Source organism: Phascolarctos cinereus, unplaced genomic scaffold (assembly GCF_003287225.1).
Source record: "Phascolarctos cinereus isolate Bilbo 61053 unplaced genomic scaffold, phaCin_HiC Scaffold_726;HRSCAF=1367, whole genome shotgun sequence".
In the NCBI taxonomy this organism is placed as follows: domain Eukaryota; kingdom Metazoa; phylum Chordata; class Mammalia; order Diprotodontia; family Phascolarctidae; genus Phascolarctos; species Phascolarctos cinereus.
Window position 1 is genome coordinate 300,524,286 of NW_027556098.1, and position 23,086 is coordinate 300,547,371.

At 35.9% G+C, this 23,086-nt stretch overlaps 1 protein-coding gene across 1 annotated transcript in view; it reads left to right on the top strand.

The window, feature by feature from the left end:
• Positions 1–23,086, top strand: part of DDX10 (DEAD-box helicase 10) — a 329,331-nt gene that overhangs the window by 204,774 nt on the left and 101,471 nt on the right. The window contains exon 16 of the mRNA XM_020996146.2: positions 13,858–13,914. Coding sequence (XP_020851805.1) covers positions 13,858–13,914 — 57 coding nt within the window. The remainder of the gene's footprint in view (positions 1–13,857; positions 13,915–23,086) is intronic.

The following is a 23,086-nucleotide window of genomic DNA, read 5'->3' on the forward strand; positions in this document are numbered from 1 at the left end:
TTTTATTGTTCAGGAATATTTATATGTGTCCTACCAACTTGATTTTATGTTGATTTTTCATGAAAGAAAATATCTTTTTAGGATCAAGTCAAAATGTGTAAAATATTTGGATTAATTATCTTGTAACTTAAATGTAGTGGCAGTAAGGGAATTGAATCTTCGTGAAAAGTCGGGTTATAATTTATATAAAGTATGGCCAATTCTGTGCTTAGTCGGGGGCAGGGAGAGGGAAAGAAGGTCTTCTAGAAGACTTACTTCTTACCCCACACTCTTTGATCCATTGACACTGGCCTCTTGGTTGTTCCTCAGAAAAGATACTCTATCTCCCTGCTTCAGGCCTTTTCTGTGGCTGTCCCGCATGCCTAGAATGTTTTCCCTCCTCATTTCTGCCTGCTAGCTTCCCTGATTTCCTTTAAGGCCCAACTAAAACTATCTTCTACAGAAAGTCTTTCCCAATCCCTCTTAATTCTAATGCCTTGCCTCTTTTAGTTATTTCCTGTTTATCCTGTATATAGCTTGTTTGTACATATTTCTTTGCTCGTTGTTTCTCTCATTAGATTAAGATTTCCTTGAGGACAAGGACTGTCTTTTGCCTGTTTTTGTATCCCCAGTGCTTGGCACATAATAAACAGTTAATAAATGTTTACTGACTGCCTAATTACCTTTTACATGGTAGTTAGTTGATAAATACTTGTTGAGTAAGTGATTTTCTGTTTCGAGTGGGTTAAAGTGGCATTGAGGAACAAGGAGTATATCTCTTGGCTACGTAGGTCCTGTTGTGTAAGGAAGTTGTGGTCCGAATTACAGAGGATGGCAAGGGAGTGTGGTCTTTAGGAGAAAACCAGGTTTTAATTGGTGTCAAGAGGCAGGAGGAAGTGGGAGAAATGTAAGAGTAATCAATTTAGAATGGAACTTAGTTTATTACTCAGGTGGGTGTGCTGTAGGGTTATATGGAAAGGGTGAACTGACAGGACATTAGAAGTAAGGTTATGTAAGTTAAGTAATATTTATAACATTTTTATGTTACCTTAAGGTTTGAAAAAAACTTTACATATGTTATCTTATTTGATCCTCATAACAGCCCTAGAGGTTGAGTCTAGGATCCTACTGAAATGCTATTATTATCCCCATTTTGTAGATTGAAAAATTGAGGCTGACAAAAGTTAAATGACTTGTTCAGGCTCACACAGCCTCTGAGATAGAATTTGAATTCAGATCTTTCTGTCTCCAAGTTAGGTGTTATATTCATCCACTAGCTACCTCTGGGATTAGAATAGGAGCAGGATAGCTGTGTAAAAGAAAATTTGCTTAGTCAGGGGTTCTGAATGACAGCTGTTAGGGCATTAGAAAAAAAGGTGTTAAATTGGAGTGCTATCAATTAGCCATAAGGCAGCTATAGTTCCACATAGAAAGATGCTTTTAGATATGATCCCAAGATTCTAAATGGAATGTCAGCTTGGGAAACCTCTTTGTAATTCTTAGGCATGACTGCAGCTCAGCTAGGGGAGATCTTTTCCAGTAAAAAGGGAAAACGTACTGCCCTGCCTCCTTGCTTTCTTGTCTTTGCTTTGATTGTGAACTAAAAAAAAAAATTATCCTAATACCTCTTAAATAAGTTTCAGATGCCGACACTGGTAGTACAGGTTTATCAATTCAAAAGAGAGCCTTAAGTTTTGAGGTGACATTAGATATAGCAACCAATATTACCAACTTCTGGAAAGCTCTGGAAACATGCAAGAAAGGTCTCTAGTTAAATCTGGTTTTCAAGGAATAACCTTCACAATAAATTTTTTTAAATTGTCATTGTTTTGTTGTAAAATTTTCTGTTTTTTTCTTCTCCCCAGAGATTAGCATTGCAACAGATTATCTTTAATATTTATTGCAAATGTTAGAGTATTTTAACAGAATCGTCCCTTTTTTCCTGAGTTAACAAGGAACTTAACCTTTGTTGTTTCTATGGAAAATTTGTAGTATAAATTCTGAACAAGTGACTTACAGGTTTTTGGAACACTATCTAAATCTTCCTGTTCAAGGAGATTGAATCAGTGTTTTCATATTGTGAATTATTTGTTTTTGTAACATATAAAGAATTTTTCTTTATTTCTCAGATCATAGTTATGGCCAGTGCCTATGATGTACATGGTTGTGTTGCCCCTGAAAATAGATCCTTTTAACATTTCATTCAGTGTCTTTTTCTACAATCATAAACACGGTGTCTTTTACATAATGATAGAATTGTCTTAGCAACTGCATTAAACAGATCTTGAACTTGGTTCGTGTGAAGTTAAGACCTGAGTTTCATATGTTCCAGCTTTCAGGTCATTATTTCTTTATAAGCATTCGATCATATGACTGAGTCTAAAGTTATTGCCCATTTAAGTTGAATTTATTGAATGCATATAAGCTTCTTTATTTTAAAATTTTCTTGATACATTTTGAGAGTCAGCATAGTATAATGTATAGAGAGCAGGACTTGAAGCCTGGAAGAACTGAGTTTAAATCTTGCATCTGATGCATGTTGTCTATGTGACCCTGGACAAGTCACTTAATCTTTGACTGTTCTGGGCAGCTATAGCTATGGCCATAACTAAGATCTGAGAAAACCTTTTATTTAAATTTTACAAAAAAAAATAATTCATAATATAAAATCAATAACTCAACTCCCCTTCAATAGTGAGATTAGATTGTATTCCAAAAACTGTAAGTTTCATAGAATGTGCTCTCCTGTGTTGGTAATAATAAATTAATAGGTAACATTTATATAGTGTTTACTATGTTCTATATACTGTGCTAAGCACTTTATAATTATTATCCTATCTGATCTTCACAACAATCCTGGGAAGTTGATGCTATTATTATCCCCATTTTATAGATAAGAAAACTGAGGTAAACAGGGGTAACTTGCCCCAGGGTCACACGGCTAGTAAGTATATAAGTATATATTTTTGAACTTGGGTCATCCTGACTCCAGGCTGAATTCTGTATCTACTGCATCAAAAGGAATTTTCTTCCCTTTGGCATTCCCAAAACCAATTAAATCACAGTTCCACTATCACTTTGGTTTTTAAATTTCATTTCTCACTTTGCTATTTCTTACACTGAGCCCTTGTAATAAAGAAAAACAGTGAAGCAAAACTGCAAAATTACCACATCAGACTCTTCACCTCTAGGAATTATCTCTCTCTCTTCTCTAGGACCAAATACACAACCATCTTTACAAAAAGATTTGTTCAGACACATGGGAAAAATAAAGTATTTAGTCACTGCCACATCATAAGATATGAAATACCATCGGGGTTCTCAACTTTTTTTGTCATGGCTTTCAGGTGAAACCTGTGGATACCTACATAATACTGTTTTTAAATGCATAAAATAAAATCATTGAATTACAAAGGAAACCAATTAATACAAGCATTTTTAAAAGTTGCAGCTGACAAAACACGAGGGAGAGTGACCAGAAGATAACATAAGTAACTTTAATTTTCTTTTTGATACATAACTTTGTGGTGAGGAGTGCCAAATTCTATCTGAGATAAACATGATTAGCATGATATTTCATAGGTAAGATTATGTAGATTTCTTTTTCATATGCCATATTAAAGAAAATGGCTTATTTTGCAGAATTAAAATGAGTATGTTTATTGTAGTGATACATAAGAGACAAATTTACATGTTCAAATAAATAATTCATTAAGCAACTACTTTTCTGAATAAAATAACCTTTATTTGTTAAATTTTCTGTCCAAAGTTTTCCTATTATGTTTTTAATGAATGATATATATATATTTTTATACAACTTCTGGAGTCTAAAAGATATAAACTATTCGAACATTTTTGATGTCCCATTTGAGAAAAGGTATTTGAATTTTATTTTTTGCCATTTAACATGATTTTCCTTTTTATAAGACTTTGCTATTCATGGCAATTAAAGGCTCAACTTTTATTAAAAGAATACATTATAAACTTACATTCCCTTTGATTTATAAAAGTCGTGCACATATGAACTTCCTAATTTCCTTAAATTCACATTTCTCTTCTTACTTTGTACTTCTGCCAACGTTGATCCTTATTTCTCATGTCACCATTTTTTATCTATGGGAAATGTAGTTATTTTTTACTTTGGTCATAGTGTCCAAAATTCCTTTTCTTATCTAGAAGTCTTTTGTGCCCTTGAAAGAATACATGAGATATTATCTTCTAAGTTTTGTAGTTAGCGCTACTCAGTAAAGATGAATATATTTTTTTCATATAGACTACAAAATCATAATTTATCAGAATACTGGAAATTCTGTATATAGTAAGCTTATTATGGCATTAAAATACGTTTCAGTTTTCATAGTTTCTAAGCTTTAGTTTTTTGGTAGGTTGCAATTCTGTGATGATGAAACAGAGATCAAAGTGTGAAGGGATGGTAGAGGTCATCTAAGTCATCTGTAGCTCTATAAGATCCTGTTTATAACATCACCAATAAATGCTTATATACAGTCCTTTCTTGAAGTCCGCCATTGAATGGTGACCACTGTCTCTCAATGCAGTCCATTTCACTTTTGGGTGGCCCTAACTGTTAGGTTTTTCCTCACATTTGACCTAAATTAGCCTCTTTGATGTCTGCTACTCTAAAAAAATGTTATAGCCGTGCCAAGGCAAACCTGAGTAGATTGTCTCCATTGAATGAGGAAGGGAAAATTCATGGTCTTATAGTGAAATTCAAATTTTATACAGTTTTCTTCCTTGAAAATTAAGCACTCAGGTGAGTACTGTCTTCTACAATATCAATGGAATATTGTACCTTGAAATTTGATTTTCTGTTTTCTTGTCCCCTGTGAATTCTATTTTCGTTATTGAATTTAATGCTTTCCTCATAGTTAATCATTTGTAGCGTAGCAAAACTAAAGGTGAAATATTGCCCTCTTTTTTGTATATGAAGTAGTTCTTTGTGCCAAGCCCTCCTTGAAAACCAAATGGAAAAACTTAAAGATCTTGAGCAATTTTGGCAAATTAAAATTATGGGATAGGGTGAAAACTCAACTTTGTGTTTTAGCCACCCTTCATTGAGTCATTGGTCAATATCGCATGAAATAAGAATCGATTACAATGAAATCCTTTGATTACGCTTTGTTCCTTTGCTATCCTCCACTCACCTCCTCGTCTTATCCTTCTTTTCTGTTTTCATTTGCTCTTCTCTGCTTAGCCCAGTGCCTAGCACATAGTTGGTGCTTAAGAAATTCGTATCGATTGACTGACTTTTCTTTCAGTTTTGAGGAAATAGAATTAGAAATTGGATTTCTAACACAGTAAAATTGTGTGTGTGCCCCACCCGCCCCTCCTTCTTTAGTCATCTGGATAGCCATAGTATCTTCTTGGAATCATTCCTTTTCACTTTTTGCATGCTCCTCTAAATTTGTGTGCTAATGTTTTATCTTTTTTTTCTTTTCTGAAAGAGGACTAAAATCATCTCTTAAAACCTTGGTCTACCTCTTCTTTCCCTCTTGAAGTTCATTATAGTGCTTTTCTTCTCTCTTCATGACATTAATGAGAGGATATTACTTTCATTTCAACAAATGATTGTTTAGAAACTGCTATGTGCTAGACATAGATGAGTAGGACAGTCTCTACCCATATTTTGTTTGGGCTTTTGAGGAGCCTTCCCTTTACTATAGGTTTTTGTTTTCTTGATGCATTCCTAAGCTTAAAAAAAAAAACTTTAAAAAATTATTATCCAGTCTTTTAAGTTCCTTGTATCACACAGTTGCAAAATCTTAGAAGAGGAAAGGACCTTCAAGGCCATCAAATTCAATTCCTACCATTTTAATTCTACATTAATATTGAAATAACTGCATAATATCTAATTGCAGGTGAGAGTTAAGAAGAATAATGTAAAAAATAGTGCTGTAAATAATCTCTTCCTCCCAACTTTATAACACTTGAATGAAATACAGTTTGAAAGGAAGCATATTAGACTTTTACTAGCAAGTTATTATTAAGCACCTCTGTTTTCAAAGTACTTTTTAAAAAATAGTATTTTGTTCATTATGGGTAATCAGGAACTTCAGTAGAGTAAATAAAGGGATAAAACTTTAGACCTAATAGAGAAATTAATTGGTATATGAGAAGCAACATAAAAGAGATGAACTGGGTTCGAGTTCTACATTAGACATATAAAGGCACATCATTTATCCTCTTGGTACCACAGTAACTCTTTAAGACTTTTAAGTTATAGACAAATTGCACATCTGCTTTGATGGAGTGAGTGAGTTCCCACTTTAGAGTTTGTTATGCCCATCATAGGTCCAAAAAAAGATGGCACATACATATCTGAGAAGTGATGAATTTGTCAATTTTGTCAATGATGAGGAAATGTTTGGTCTGTCTTTATTTTAAAAAGAGAAAAATGTTGAAAAGGCAAATTTGAACTAGGAATTTTTATTAAAACCTAACCTGGCGAATATGTTCTGTCTTTGAAATGATTAGAGGCAGTTGGTGGCACAGTGCATAATTCACTGAGCCTAGGAGTCAGGAAAATCTGAGTTCAGATCTGGCTTCAGATTCTTACTGGTTTTGTGACCCTGGCTAAGTCATTTAACCTCTATTAGCTTCAGTTTCCTCAGCTGTAAACTGAGGACAATAATAGCTCTTATCTAGCTGGGTTGTTGTGAGAATCAAATAATATTTGTTAAAAGCATTTAGTAGTTACTGCCTGGCACAAAGTAGGAATTGTATAAATGCCTGTTCTCTTTCCCCCTTTCCCATTATGAGATTAAAAGTTTATGTAAGAAATGCTTTATATTTTTAGAAAGAGTGTTCATGATTGTGATCATATTGACAAGTCATTCTTAGGGAACTTGGAAGAGGACCAATTACTGAAGAACTGCTGGGGAGATTTACGTGATTAAAATGGTGGCTTTTAATTTTTCTCCCTACAGGAGAATAGCTCAGATGAATTAGTTAATGTCCAAAAGTACCTTTGGAGTGCTGAATATTATCAATAATAAAAGAAGCAAGGACATTGTTTGACTAAATATATTGATTAGATGAAAATGTAACTTGTGAACCTGTATAACTAAAGGAATTTTCTGTGGGGACAGTGCTGATGATATGAAGTAATATTATTCTAGAGACTGTAGATTATAGTAAATAAAACTACAGTCCACATTGGAACAATAATTATATTTGACATTTATATAGTACTTTGAGGTTTCCAAAGTGTTTTATATGCATCATACTTCATTTGAGCCTCACAAGAACCCTAGGTAATAGATATTATCCCCATTTTTACAGTTGAGGAAACTGAGGCTTAGAGAGTCAGTTCAGTTATTGCACTGGGAATACAAAGAAAGGCAAAAGGCTGTCCCTTTCTTCAAGGAGCTTACAATCTAATGAGAGAGATAAATGATGGCAAAGGATGTATACAGGATAAATTGGAAATAATAGAGAGAAAGCACTAAATTTAAGCTGGAAAGGTTAAAAGGTTTCCTGTAAGACAGTGGGATTTTTGTTGGGACTTGAAGAAAGCCAAAGAAGTAGGAAGGCAGAGATGAGGGGAAAATTATTGCATTCAGGAGATGGGGTATTTTATTTGAGGAACAGTAAGGAGACTAACGTCACTGAATTGCAGGGTACAAGGTGAGAGAGATGTGGCTTAGGTGTAAGAAGACTAGTGGTGGTGGTGGGGGGGACGACTAGGTTAGAATGGGCTGTGAATGTCAAATAGAGGGTTTGATCCCCTGGAGCTTATTGAATAAATAGTGAGGGCCATTTGAGCTGGTCATACTTGCATTTCTGGAAAATCCTTCTAACAGCTGAATGGAAGATAGATTAAATGGGGAGATTGTCACAGCAAGATTTGCAGTAGTCCAGGCCTACACCATGGTGGTGGTAGTATCAGGGGAAGAAGGGGGCACATTTTAGAAATATTGTAACAGATTGGATATTTTAGGGGTGAGAGAGTGAAGAGTTGAGAATAACAACTGTGTTGTGAACTTGAGAGATTGGTGGTGCTCTTGACAGTAATAGGGAAATTGGGGGGAGGGGCATGTTTTTGGAGGAAAGATAATGAGTTCAATTTTGGACATACTGAATTTAAGATGTTTATAGGCCATCCAGTTCGAGATGTCTAATATCCAGTTGGTGATGTGAGACTAGATGTCAGCAGAGACTTTAGGACTGGAGAAGCAGATTTGAGAGGTTAAATGATCTTTTTATAGTTGTATAAGTAGTGTGTATTAGAAGCAAGATTTGAGCCTATGTCTTTTAGACTTCAATTCCATGTGTTGCTTAAATTACAGATTTTTCACTGGCTGCTTGTCTGGAGAAAAAAGGAAGGTCTATGTCAAAATACTGTGTTACTGCTTAACTTTTTGGTCTATAGATCTTAGTATAATAAATTTTACTCAATATAGATTATTTAAGAGGTAGGTGTTTATTGAGTGGTTTATATGTCCCAGGCACTTTGCTATGTTTTGGGGATACAAATGCAAGCAAAAAGAAAGATAGTCTGTACTCAACAGAGTTTACATTCTAAAGAGGGAAGATAGCATGTAAAAAGCTGGAAGGTGAGGAGATTGGTGAGGGGTTTAGAGAAGGAGGAGAAGGTACACATATGGGGGCATGGGGGCAAAGTAAAGAAAGCAGAAGCACAGCTAAGAGGGGAATGAAACATGGCTAGCTTGGGCCCATCCCTAAATTGGAAGCCCTTAGAAGTATCCCATCAGTGGGAGATGAGGCTTAACAGGGTCCAGGGATTTTCCAGGGTAAGGAGGAATCCTGGTGGCAAAGGATGAACTTCAGAAGCACAGCTGGGAGGATAATGAATGAGAGACAATGTGGTTTAGTGGATGTAGCTTCAGCCTTTGGGTCAGGAATACCTGGATTTGACTCCTGTCTCTGACATATCAAAAGTCACGTAACCTCTCAGTGCCTTAGGCAACCAAGGTACCAAATTTCATTGGGTTTACTGATCTGCATCAGTGATCATTGATGAGTTATTTAAATTTATACTGTGTGCCTAGCACTTTGTCAAGCGGTGTGAGGAAGTAATACATACTCATTACGATTTCTAACTCAAGCTCTTTGATGGAGCAGCTGTTGTTGTTATTGTTTGATCTTCAAACTGTACCACAGTGCTTGGCACCTAGTAAGAGCTGAATAAATGTTTTGTTTTTCCCCTTTCACTCGCTCATTGTACCCCCAGGGCCTAGCATTCTACTAGTAAGTGCTTAAAATTGCAAAATTATAGTTGTCTGGTTATGAACAGCTTTGACTAAATTATATTATATATAGTATGATAATGCTTTCAGGGTCTTTTTAGTGTTTAGATACTCTCAGGTTTACTCTGTCCCTTCTCCCTCCTTCTTCTCTCAAGACTAAGCTGTTAATTCATTTGTTCTCCTTTTTTACTGCTCCTAGCTGTTAGTTGAGTCACTTCCCCCCCCCCCCCCCCCCCCCCCGTCCTCCCTTTCCACCCACTTCTTAATCTTTTCTTATGTATCCCTTGCTCCCATCACAGTGCTTGGCATATGGTAGGAGTTTAATAAATGCTCAGTTGACTTACTGTTCTACTTGCAGTTTCCCTTCATGGTCTCTAATTGTAAAGTAAGGCAGAACTAATGGTTTCCCCATTGGGAAAGCCACATAATCAATAACTGTTCATATAACAACTAAGTCAAGATATCTTTTATGTTTGAGAAGGGATAAAATGCATGGGTTGTGTGATATCTGTTTTCTTTGGATTTTCAAGCTGAGATACTTTTTTCTTTTCCAGTTTTATATATATTTTGGAAATTTGGCAGAAAGAGAAGCATCTCTGCTTCACTGCTAGCATCATTGAAAGCAGCTATCAATCATATGCTATTCTAGCAGACTATAAACTTTTTGAGGTCAAGGACCACTTCATTTTTGTGTTGTATCTCTAGTACCCAGCACACTGCCTGACAAATAGTAGGTGCCTATTAAATTGTCTAATCCAGTTTACTACACTAGATTCAACTTTTCTCCATATCTTCCCAGTTTCAGGGGAAATCATCTTATCTTTCACTTGGAATTACATTTGTTTGTTGTTTAGTTATTCAGTTGTGTCCAACTCTTGATGACCCCATTTGGGGTTTTTGTGGCAAAGATACTAGAGTGATTTGCCAGTTCCTTCTCCAGCTCATTTTACATATGAGGAACTGAGGCAAACAGGGTGAAGTTACTTGCCCAGGGTCCCAAAGCTAGTAAGGATCTGAGGCCAGATTTGATCTCAGGAAGATGAATCTTTCTGTCCTCAGGCCCAGCACTCTGTCCTCTGAGCTACCTAGCTGCCCCATTACACAAATTAATTACCTGTTATTTAAATCAGAAATCCAACAAGTTTACTTAAAAAGAATGGTAGGATAGCTTTTGTTATCCCATTTTTACAGAAAAGGACATTAATATGCAGAGACATTAAGTAATCTGCCTAAGATCATACTTTTACTAAATAGTAGAACCACTATTAGAATATTTTACTCTAGGTTACTCATTTCTATTATCTTACTCTTTACGCCTTATCAGTTTGCCTGTGACTACTGAAGAACAACCCATTTTTAAAAGTTTTATAAATCTGAATGTCTGTGTGTGAAACATCTATTAATGGTGGGGAAGGGAAGTTGGTCTTTACCAGCCCGTTTGAGGTTATTGCAAAAGGGGTAAAATAGCAAAGATGACAAGGTGTTAAATTAAATGAATATTCATAGGAATTATAGGATTTAGATCTGGGAGATCTTAGAAATCATCTAGTTTAATCTCATTTAATAGATGGAAGAGCTGAAGTTTGGTCTAGTTTAGCAACTTGCTTGGGGTTACATAGGTAATTAGTAAAGTTTTAACTTGAATCTAGTTGTTCCTTTGATTCTATTAATTTATTTATTTTTAGTTTTCAACATTCACTTCCACAAGATTTTGAGTTCCAAATTTTCTCTCCATCTCGTCCCTCCCCCTACTCCAAGACGGCATGCATTCTGTATACCCCTTCTCCTAATCTGCCCTCCCTTCTGTCCTCCTTCCCCCTTTCTCTTATCCCCTTCTCCTTCTATTTTCCTGTAGGGCAGGATAGATTTCTATACTCTATTGCCTATATATCTTATTTCCCAGTTGCATGTAAAAACAATTTTTAACATTTGTTTTTAAAACTTTAGGTTCCAAATTTTCTCCCTTCCCCTCCCCACCCACCCTCATTGAGAAGGCAAGCAACTTGATGTAGGTTATACATGTATAGTCATGCAAAACACTTCCATAGTAGTCATGTTATGAAAAACTAACTGTATTTCCCTTTGTCCTATCCCACCCCCTGTTTATCCTGTTCTCTCTTTTGACCCTGTCCCTCCTCAGAAGTGTTTGCCTCTGATTACCTCCTCCCCCATTCTGCCCTCTGGAATTTGGCTACAATATTCCTAGGAGTTTTCCTTTGGGGATCTCTTTCAGGAGGTGATCTGTAGATTCTTCCATTTCTATTTTACCCTCTGGTTCTAGAATATCAGGGCAGTTTTCCTTGATAATTTCTTGAGAGATGATGTCTAGGCTCTTTTTTTCATCATGGCTTTCAGATAGTCCAATAATTTTTTAAATTATCTCTCCTGGATCTATTTTCCAGGTCAGTTGTTTTTCTAATGAGATGTTTCATATTGTATTCTATTTTCTCATTCTTTTGGTTTTGTTTTACAATGTCTTGATTTCTCATAAAGTCACTAGCTTCCAATTGCTCCATTCTAATTTTTAAGGAAGTATTTTCTTTAGTGAGCTGTTGGACTTCTTTTTCCATTTGGCCAGTTTTGCTTTTTAGGGCATTCTTCTCTTCATTGGCTTTTTGGACCTCTTTTGCCATTTGGGTTAGGCTATTTTTTAATGTATTATTTTCTTCAGTATTTTTTTGAATCTCTTTTGATTGTTTTGCATCACTCTTATTTCTCTTCCCAATTTTTCCTCCACTTCTGTTACTTTATTTTCAAAATCCTTTTTGAGCTCTTCCATGGACTGGGACCAATTCATATTTGTCTTGGAGGCTTTAGATGTAGGAGCTTTGACTTTGTTGTCTTCTTCTGGTTGTCTGTTTTGATCTTCTTTGTCACCAAAGAAAGATTCTATGGTCTGACTCTTTGTTCTGTTTGCTCATGTTCCCAGCCAATTACTTGAGTTATAAACTCTTTGTTAAGGTAGGGGTCTGCTTCCAGTATGGAGAATGTACTGCCCAAGCTTCTGGGGTTTTTGCATCTGTTTTCAGAGATACATCTAGGGACTTGTAAATTTCCAGTTCTTCCAAGGTGGTATGATCAAGGGCGAGGTGTTTACTCTTTTTCTGGTCTGTGAATGACCGAGCACTCTTCTTTTCTTCCTTGGAACTGTGAGGAGGATTCCCTCTCTACTGCCACTACAAGCTCTACCACACCAGCGCTCCTCCTCACTTCAGGAGTGCCACCCAGAGCTGTGTCCTAGATCCAAGCACAGGCAAAACAAGAGATTCCTGCCTCAGCACCAGCAAAGAGATCCTTGCAATCCCCCTCTGATCAGCCTCTGGATTCCCCCTCAGTCTGTGGGCTGAGAGCTCTGGAAGCAGCCACTGCCCTGGAACCGAGCTTCTCTCTCACCATGCTCACTAGACCTTTCCTACTGATTTTCTAAGTTGTCTTTGGTGTTTGTGTGTTGAAAAGTCCAGAAACTTCTGCAGCTTCCTGTGATTTAGTCCCTTGAGGCCTCCTCCAGGTTTGCTGAGGCCTGGTCTTTGCCTGTGCCGCTTACACTGAACTGCAGTTCTCTCCCCGCCCAGCGTAGTAGACCTTTCCAATCAACCATCCAGGTTGTCTTGGGCTGGAAATATGTTTCAATCTGTCTTTTTGTGGGTTCTGCTGCTCTAGAATTTGTTTAGAGTTAATTTTTGACAGGTATTTGGAGGGATTTGGGGAAGAGCTCAAGGAAAGCCACTGCTTTTTACTCCACCATCTTGGCTCCACCCTTTTCCTCTGATTCTAAACCAATGCAGTCTCTACTGTCATCTTGCCTTTAGCCCAGAAGGATTTATTTAATTTATTTTAAAAAATAAATTCAAATTATTATGGAATTTTGATGGATCTGGTCAGCCAATAAAACAAGAAATGTTTCCTTACGTAATTAAATGTGTTTGCATGTGTGTCTATATATGAATCTCTCTCAATACACACACACACACACACACACACACACACACAAATCTTATGTGAGAATATTTGAAGTGCTTTTAATTTTATATCTTATACATTTATTAGACATTAATGATGTTTCTGCAAATAAAAACTCAAACTTTGGCTTAGTTATTAGCAGCAGACCATAAAATTGTGGCAGTAGCAGTTTTGTGGTAGAGTTCACAAGTGAGAAGTTGCTTAGATATATAAAATACATTAATTTGAACTGTAAATGGGACAATTTGTAAGGCTGAGTTTTTTGAGAATTTCTTTTGGTGTTGGTCTTTTTTTTTTTTTCCTGTCAGGCCACCTTCTTTGCAAAATTCTGGATAAATGTTGGCTAGTCATTGGAATATTAAGTGAATTATAAGAAACTTTTATGTAATAACTTCCTTTACAAAAGGGACTCATTACTCATCAGAATATTTTAATTCTGGTTTTGTTTTGAAAGTGATTATAGTCTTCTTTAGGAATAGAAGGCCAATAAGTGTTGTTTCTGTGTTCTTTATACAGTCTCCTTTTTAAGATAGAATGATACAGTCGAGATGCTTTATTTTGTGAGGTTCCCCCCACTTATAGTCTAGGTAGACAGGTACTAGGGTTTAAGAAACAAGCTTTTAGTCTATCTCCCATCCAAAATAAAATAGGTTAATAGGTTATTAACAGTTATATTTTTTTTTCTTTGTAGGAAAAAAGGCTGAAAGAAAAGGAATCCAGAAGAGAAGCAAGAAAGAAACAAGCAAAGGTAAGGGTTTTTATTTTGACCAGAACATTGCGGTTAAGGTTGAAGTGGAGCTTATCTATAACTATTCTTTCCAGGGAAGTAATTTTATTTTGAGCCTTTCACTTATCATTTAGTCAGCGTGGGATTAGAGTTGTGTTTAAGCCTCTTTTTTCTTCTTTATGTTTACCTGTCATTTTCTTTTTTGTTTTTCTTTCTGTTTCTGATGTGACTATTGGTTACATAGGATAGGGAAATGTGAGTTTATTATTGCTTGCTTATTTGTTTGTGTTTATATATTTTTGCCCTTCCCCTTTTGTGTGTGTGTGTCTGTGTGTCTGTGTGTATGTGCTTGTACGTATGTGTGTTTTCCCAGTGCCCCCCTGGGAATACATTCTACTGTGTTTATTGCTTCCAAAACGTTTTAAACTCCAATGGCATAAGGCCAGGTGGGCGGGCTTATGCGTACCCTACATGCCAACATTTAGCTATGCAAAGGTTAAGTTGTGTTGGATCACATTCTAGAAGTCAGGGTAAAATTCTGCATCTCACATTCTTAACACGAATACCCATCCACATGAACTCTCAGTTGTGCATGTGTAATTGTAAATACACTCTATGTGTGGTTATAATTTTTCTCTGGCATGTTTAGTACAGCAGTGGGTTCAGCTTGTGCTGTGCTAAGGGCATTCAGGTGAAATGATTTCCTAAAATGGGGGCTGAATAACGTATGTCATTTCTCATACAGTATCTCATTATGTTTTGCCTGAATAGCCATGATTTTTTCTTGGCAGTTAGCAAAGATCTGAGTCCCTTGAGTAAGCCCATAATATTCTTTGTCAGATTTTTCTGTGGTGGCCATGGCACTTAGAGAACAAAGTCTAAGATGATAACTCATGCTATAGTTCTGAAGTAGGAAGCAATTACTTTACAGTATAAGATGAAAAGACTGCTTATGCTCAGCATTAAATATCACTCCATCTTCAAAGGTGTCTCACAAAGAGAACTGTGGCATATGCAACTTGACTGCTGAATCATGTGCTAGATTTTGCATATACTTTTAAAATAGACATGTACCACCATGGCATAAAAATTACATCCCAAGGGCTATAGTACAGGAAATTTAAATTTAGTAAGCAAGTCTAAGTTTAATGAAAGAGTTTAATATTTATGAATATTGCATATTCAGTATAAAAAGTAAATATTTTATTTTTCAAAGGAAGTCTTACTTCTGCATATTAAAATATTTCCAGTGAAAGCCATAGTATAGAGACAAAAGAAAATCCATTCATCTCCTTTTTTGTTTGGGTCCTTATGCTCATATATTTTTGTCTATTTCTGTAGATATGATTTCTTTGTCAAGATTTTAGTAGAGATTTCACAGCAGTTAGGCCTCAGCAAAGCTGCTCTTATTCTTGAACTTTTTCTTGATGCCTTTTCTTTTCTTCTCCCCAGGGTTTCTAGAGCTGAAAAACTCTAATGCCCATCAGGCTTATCTCATTGTGTTTGCGACACCCCTTAAGAGCAAGATGTCTCTTTTCTGCTCACTCTTCAAACCAGATGCTTCTTCCTTTTTGTTTCTCTTTCTTATTTAATTTTTGACATCTTGCGTGTGGAGGATGGAAGGGAAGGAAGGCTGTTGTGAAGATCAGTTCCTGTTTTTTTGTGGTAGACACAAAGGGTTGTATAGGGAAGAAATGGAACGTTCTACATCTGACATGGCTTTGCTGTTCACACAGATGCTGTGTTTTCTTATTCTCTGACTTGTTCAGTCTCATCTGTTGTGCAGCTTTGTCTTTTTTTTTCTTCTTTTAGTGTTCTAAGGCAATTGTTTTTGAAGGAATGTTATTACCAGAGGGATGAATTGATAATTTTCAGCTATAATTCAGACATTCCTCAGAATGCCAGGGAATGGCAGGAATGACAGATTAAGGCTGATGGATGGTGCTTAAGTGTCTACACCTTTTCACCCGGTCTCTCCAGATGGAAGTGACAGCAAATAAAGGCCTTTGTACAGTGTCTTTGGTATCCTGCTGCTGTACAGCAAACGTGGAAGGTTTTACTGGTGATACCACTTGTAAGCTGTATTGCAAAAGTGTGGGTTCTCATGAAGCCTCAAGGTAAAAACAGTATTTTTCTTTTAAGTGGCAGCATTATAGCATTTTATATTGTATATATGTGTGCAAAGACAGACAGACAGACACACACACACACACACACACACACACACACACTGACCCTTTGTTCAAATGTGATGGGCTGTTGAATACCTTGAAGATGTTGGTTTCTTGAGTTCTTAGGTCAAATCCAGTTTGCTCTGTCCCTTCAGCCTTTGAAGGTTATTCCCAAATGTCATACAACAGAGGGTTGATAAGGTATTGAGGGATTGTTTTTCAAGATATCCAAAAGAGGGGAAAATATCAGAAATTTGAAAAAAATATCATAGATGTTACTGTCCATGAAAGATGATAATGAAAACCATCGGTAAGTACTGATCCATATGTCTGATTTCTCATCTATACAAAATATCAGGGTTATTCACATACATATTGAGGTTATTCTGAATGAAAGTAAGAGAATGGAACAAGCAGGTTTTTACTAACAACATTCTAGAGCAAACAACATTTTTATGTTCATGTACTTTACTGAAAGAATTCAAGAAAAATCAAAATTGTGGCTTAGTCTGAGGATAATGGAGAGACATATCGTGGACATAAGTAAAATATAGGATATTACTCGTCACAATTTCTGTACAAGAAGTGGTATAAAAGATGTCATCCAGTTTATATATGGTTGAAAAAGGAGGTGGACTAGTCATGTAGTAAAAGGGGAGGATAGTTAGCCCTTGTACTCCATTATATAACTTATGCTGTGTAAAAGATCTATAGAAGGGTTGTAAATCATGGATCCACATCCTTGCTTTCCTCTCTCCGTCCTTCCTTCCTTCCTTCCTTCCTTCCTTCCTTCCTTCCTTCCTTCCTTCCTTCCTTCCTTCCTCTCTCTCCCTTTCCCTTCTCCCTCCATTCCTGTATTCCCCTTTCTTTTCCTCTGTTTCTTCCCTTCCCTTCTTCCTATCTTGCTCCCATCTTCCCTCTCATCCTTCTTCCCTCTTCCCTCTCTTCTTCTCCCCTTCCCTTCTTGCCATCCTCCTTCCCTCCCTTTCTTCCTTTGAACTAAGTTCTAAGAAAATAATGTTGCTGAATTTGGGGGGAGTTTGTACTGCATGGTTACTTCAGACAAGTACGTATATACTATACGTGTAAGAAAGGGAGAACTACATCCTCAGAGTTCTTAGGTAGATGATGAGAAGTTTTGAACATGTTTCTTAACACAATCAGAAAAGACTTTTATAAAGCATGGATAGGGAAGTTCCAGACAAATGAAACTGTGAGGTAACATGGGTGACATAAAAGTAGTCTGTGAGGTAGCAGGGTATAATGGAAGGAGTACTGGAGTTGGAGTCAGTAGATCTGACTTTGAATCTTTCCTCAGATTAGCCATTGGATAATAAGTCATTTATAGTATGTGACGAAAGTGATTTGCAAACCTTAAAGTGCCATGTGAATTTTGTTATTATAAATAAAAGCAGATGTTTTGGGAAAATAAACTCAATAAAGAAAGATTAATGAAAATGTCATTGTTTAGTTCCAAAAGGACTGTTAATGGATGCTTAATATGACTTAAGGTTTACAGATATAGATTGGTAACTTTTTCTTCACATTTGGCCACTGAAGGCATATTAAGAAGAAATAGTTGGAAATTAGTTGTAAGTAGTATGGATGTACTTTATAAATCAACATAAGGGCTGATTATTGACGTAGTCTGTTAAGAGATGTTTTAGAATCTATGGCCAAACAGTACAAATCTCTCTTACATATGACTAGCCTTCAAGTACTTGAAATGGCTATTATGTCTCTCTAATTCTTCACTTTTCCAGTTCTTTTAACCAGTCTTAACTGTGTTATGTTCACAGGGCATTTTACCATCCTCAAGTGCACTCCTTTTGATATTCTTCAGCTTATCAATGTCTTAGGAAACTAGGTGGCACCAGTAGATGGAGCTCTGGAGCTAAAGTCAGGAAGACTTGCATTCAGACCTGGTCTCAGACATGTGCCAGCTGTATGACCCTGGGCAAATCATTTCACTGCTGTCTGTCTCAATTTCCTTATTTACAGAATAGGAATAGTAATAACAACTACATCCCAGAGTTTTTGTGAAGATAAGATGCAATAATATTTATAAAATACTTTGGTGCTGTAGAAATGTTAGCTTTCCTTTTCCTCTTTCTATTCCTCCTCCTCCTCACCATCAATGTCTTCAGTGAAGTTCCCAGAACTGAAAACAATATTCCATGTATATAGTCTGACCAATTTGGAGTACAATGGATAATCGTTAGCCCTAAACGTTACAACTCTCTTAATATAAGCTAATATTATATTAGCTTTTCTGGCTCCCTTATCTCAGTGGGAATTCATACTGAGCTCATTAAACTCCCCATCTTTTTCATGTGAGGCTGGCTCCCATATTGTATTTGTGAAGGTGACTTTTGAATCTGTGTAAGGATACATTTATCCTTATCAAGTTTCATCTTATTAGATTCAACCTATTAGATCTTCACTTAGGCATCTAGTTTCATGCCTTTTTTTTCCCTCTAAAGTACAGGAATATTTGAACTGCACAGTGGAGCTAGCTACCCTTGTAGAACTAACATATCAGAAAATAGATTGTTGAGAAAAATTGCAGTCATCAGCAAAAAAGTTATTTTCTGGGTGAAGGCTTTTTAACGTGGCTTTAATTAATTATCTTGCCAGATTTTCCTAGGTTTCATTAATGGCAATAAGTGTCTCTCCTATCTGAAACTGACAGAAAAGATTTTGAAGAAATGCCAAGAAACATCATGGTGTTATGCATGCCTTTGAAGAGAAGATATTTTCTTTTTAAATTTTAGAACAAGATTGGTATAAACAGTGAATATGAGGAGCGAATATAACCTAAGTATAGCTTACAGCAGTTTATCAAATTTGTGAGAAATTACTTCTTTAGGATGTATAATATTAGATTTTGTGTTGGTTCTTATTTAGCTCTAGAATACTAACATCAAAATCTAAAAATTCATTAAAGTAGAAAACCAAAGTGAAGAAAATTGACATCTCCATGTGCCCTTCCCCTCCCTTATTTTGACTTTTACTGATTTCAGCATAAAATATTTTGACCTGCTTATGTAATACAGTACCACATTAAACGTGAAGTACCTGAGACCAAGTTCTAGGACTTAGGCACAGTATAATGAAAAGGTAGAATATATGAAATTCAAAGTACTCTTAATTTTTCAGGATCCTAGTAGTAAAAATATTTTCTTACAGAAACACACATTCCCTCCAAGTCAGAAGAGTTGGGTTCAAATTATGTCTCCTCCATTTACCTGTATTGCTTTTGGTCAAGATATTTAACTTCTCTGGGTTGCTGTTTTCTCATTTCTAAAACTAGAGCACTAGACTAGATGATCTCTTAAGTTCTAAAGCTTATGAAATTGCTATCTTTCTCAGCAGAACTAGATGTAGCAGCCTCAGAAATTTGTTAATTGATGTTTCTGGTTTTCCTAGATGTTATGTTTCCTTCAATTTTTGGTTTCTCTGTTTTTGCTGTAGTGTGTGATACTTTCTTGGCCATTTTTGTCTCTTTTTGGCAGTAGCATAACACTAATATGATTTGGACTTTTAGGGCTATAGAAATATTGTTCACTGTGAAACAAAACAGCAGCATGAATTGAGATTGAAGTAAGCTAAACAATATCTGTTCATTGATTGTCCTAATCCCTAAGTGAGTAAAGCTGTTCCTCTGAAGGTAAATTGCTCTGCCATTTGAAGGGAATGAACTCTTCCCAGTTTCCCTTCACTGCTGTGAAGCAGCGTTTTATTTTATTGTGCTCTGGATGAGTCATTCACTTGACATCAGTGAGCTGTTAGGATAATACTCTACCTAATGCTAGAATAAGTAAGACCCATTATGCCTTCTTTCCTTTTTTATTTTTTTAATAAGGAAACAAAGTCTCTGGATGTCTTATATTTTTCTTTAAAGCATCTAATCTGTCTGTGAAAACCTGCTAGTTATAGAGATGTTCATGTTCCAGACATTTATGTTCTAATTGTAGTTAGAGGCAGTACAGTAGATAGAATATTGGGCCTGAAATCAGGAAGACCTTAGTTCAAATTCAGCTGCAGATACTATGTGACCCTAGTTTCCTCATCTGTTTAATAGGGGTAATATTTAACACCTATCTTACAGGGTGGTTGCAAGGATAAAATGAGATTATAATATTTCTAAAGTACTTTACAAATTTTAAAATGCTATATCAATGCTAGCTAGTTTGGTTAAGGTTTTACTGAGGATTTTTCCTTTTTTTTTAAAAACTTTTTTTGTTTAAAGATGACGAAGTTTAGATTTTTTCATCACAGAAGAGCCATCATTGAGAGTGGGAATTATTTTTCAATTTTTTAATATTTTTATTTAAAGTTTTAAGTTCCAAATTCTATCCCTTTCTCCTTACCTTCGCCCCTGCCTGAGATGGTAAGCAATCACATATAGGTTATACATGGGCAATTATGTAAAACATTTCCATGTTAATCATTTTGTACAAGAAGACTCAAATAAAAGGGAAAAAAAGAAAGAAAATGAAAAATAGCATGCTTCAGTCTATATTCAGTCAATATTAGTTCTTTCTCTGGAGGTAGGTAGTATACTTCATCATTAGTCTTTTGGGATTATCTTGGATTGATGTATTGCTGAGAATAGCTGAGTCATTCACAGTTCTTCATCAAACAATATTGCTGTTTTTGTGTACAATGTCCTCCTGATTCTGTTCACTTCATTATCAGTTCATTTAAGTCTTTCCAGGTTTTTCTGAAATCATCCTTCTTGTCATTTCTAATAGTACAATAATATTCCATTACAATCATATTCCACAGCTTGTTTAGCCATTCCCCAACTGATGGACATCCCTTTGATTTCCAATTCTTAGCCACCACAAAAAGAGCTGCTGTACGAATAGGTTCTTTTCCCTTTTTTTGGATGTCTTTGGGATATAGACCTAGCAGTGGTATTGCTATATCAAAGGGTATACACAGTTTTATAGCCTTTTGGGCATAGCTCCAAATTGCTCTCCAGAATGATTGGATCAGTTCTCAGCCCCACCAGCAGTGCATTGGTGTCTCAGTTTTCTCATACCCCCTCCAACATCCGACACTTCATTTTTGTCATATTAGCCAATCTGATAGATGAGATGTACTTCAGAATTGTTTTAATTTGCATTTCTCTAATCACTAGTGATTTAGAGCATTTTTTTATATTCCTATAGATAGCTTTGATTTCTTTGAAAACTGCCTGTTCGTATTCTTTGACCACTTATCAATTGGAGATTAGCTCTTATTTTTATAAATTTGACTCAGTTCTCTATATATTTGAGAAATGAGGCCTTATCAGAGATATGTGACAAATTTTTTTTGTAGTTTCATTATTTATTTATTTTTCATTTTCAACATTCACTTCAACAAGATTTTGAGTTCCAAATTTTCTCCCCATCTTGCCCCTCCCCCCCACCCCAAGACGGTGTGCATTCTGAATACCCCTTCCCCTGATCTGCCCTCTCTTCTATCCCCCCCCCCCCCCCCCCCCCCCCCCGCCCCATGGCCTTCCCCTTCTGTTTTCCTGTAGGGCAGTATAGATTTCTATACCCCATTGCCTGTATATCTTATTTCCCAGTTGCATGTGAAAACAATTTTTAACATTTGTTTTTAAAACTTTGGGTTCCAAATTTTCCCACTTCCTCCCCACCCACCTTCATTGAGAAAGTAAGCAGCTTGATACAGGTTATACATGTGTAGTCATGCAACACACTTCCATAGTAGTCATGTTGTGTCACAAAATTTTCCCCCAGCTTTTTGCTTTCCTTATAATTTTGGTTGCATTTGTTTTGTTTGTGCAAAACTTTTTAAATTTTATGTAATCAGCATTATACATTTTGCATCTCATAATACTCACTATATCTTCTTTGATCCTAAATTCTTCCATTATCCATAAATCTGACAGATAAACTCTCTTAATTTGTTTATGTTAATCATCCTTTTGTGTGTAAATCATGTACCCATTTTGACCTTGTCTTGGGATATGCTGGAAGATGTTAGTTTATACCTAGTTTCTGCTGTACTCTTTTCCAGTTTTCCCAGCAGTTTTTGTCAAATAATGAGTTTTTGTTTCAAAAGCTTGGGTCTTGGAGTTTATCATATACTAGATTACTGTGGTCATTTAGTATAATGTAATTTGTACTTATTCTATTCCAATGATCCACCAAGAGAGTGATCTTTTTTGTGTCATGCTTCCTGTAGGCTTTCCAGTGAATCCTGTGGACTCCTCAATAATATTTATAAATGCACAAAATAAAAGACATAGTATCACTATAGGAAATAAGTATATTGAAATAAAGTTACTAACATGTTTTTTAAAATCATGAACCTGAGGTTCAGAGTCTCTAACTTAGAGTCTATTTGTTCATTTTTTTCACAGATACTTAGTTATCAAGCTCAGAGCAGCAAATTAGAAGGCAGTTATAGGGATTGTTATAGTCAGGCAGTAGAGGAACAGCAGTGAAAAGTAGAGAGTATTGACCCCAAGGTCAGTAGACTTGTGTTCAAATCCTGATTCTGCCATGTCAGTATCAAATAAGAATTGCTTTTCTGACATCAGAGAAGAAAGGAAAAACAAAAAACTCATAAACTGTTTATTAAGACCATGTGGCATTGGGGCAAACAATTCAGCAGGGCATAGGGACCACTGTGTTTTGTTTTGAAATATACTTAGAATATGTTTGGATGAATGTTCAGTTTCAAAAAATGTATTATTACTCTATAATTAAGAAAATGTCCTAACTTGAATTATATAAAGTGTTCAGTGTGTTTGTGTTTTGTGATTATCTTAAATTCCTGGTTCCCTGTGTTTTAGATTAAGATTGTTGTTCTTGTTGTAAAATTCCATTATGTATATTCAGTGAGGCAGCAGTGTAAAAAAGCCCATCATGCTCTGTACTGGGCTGTATGTACTTTTCATCATTCTTATTCCCTTGAGGTGTAACTGAGGTGAAAAAGTGGTTTTCAACCTTTGATGTCCAAATCTGAAAATGCTGGTGTTTAAACTTCAGGAACCC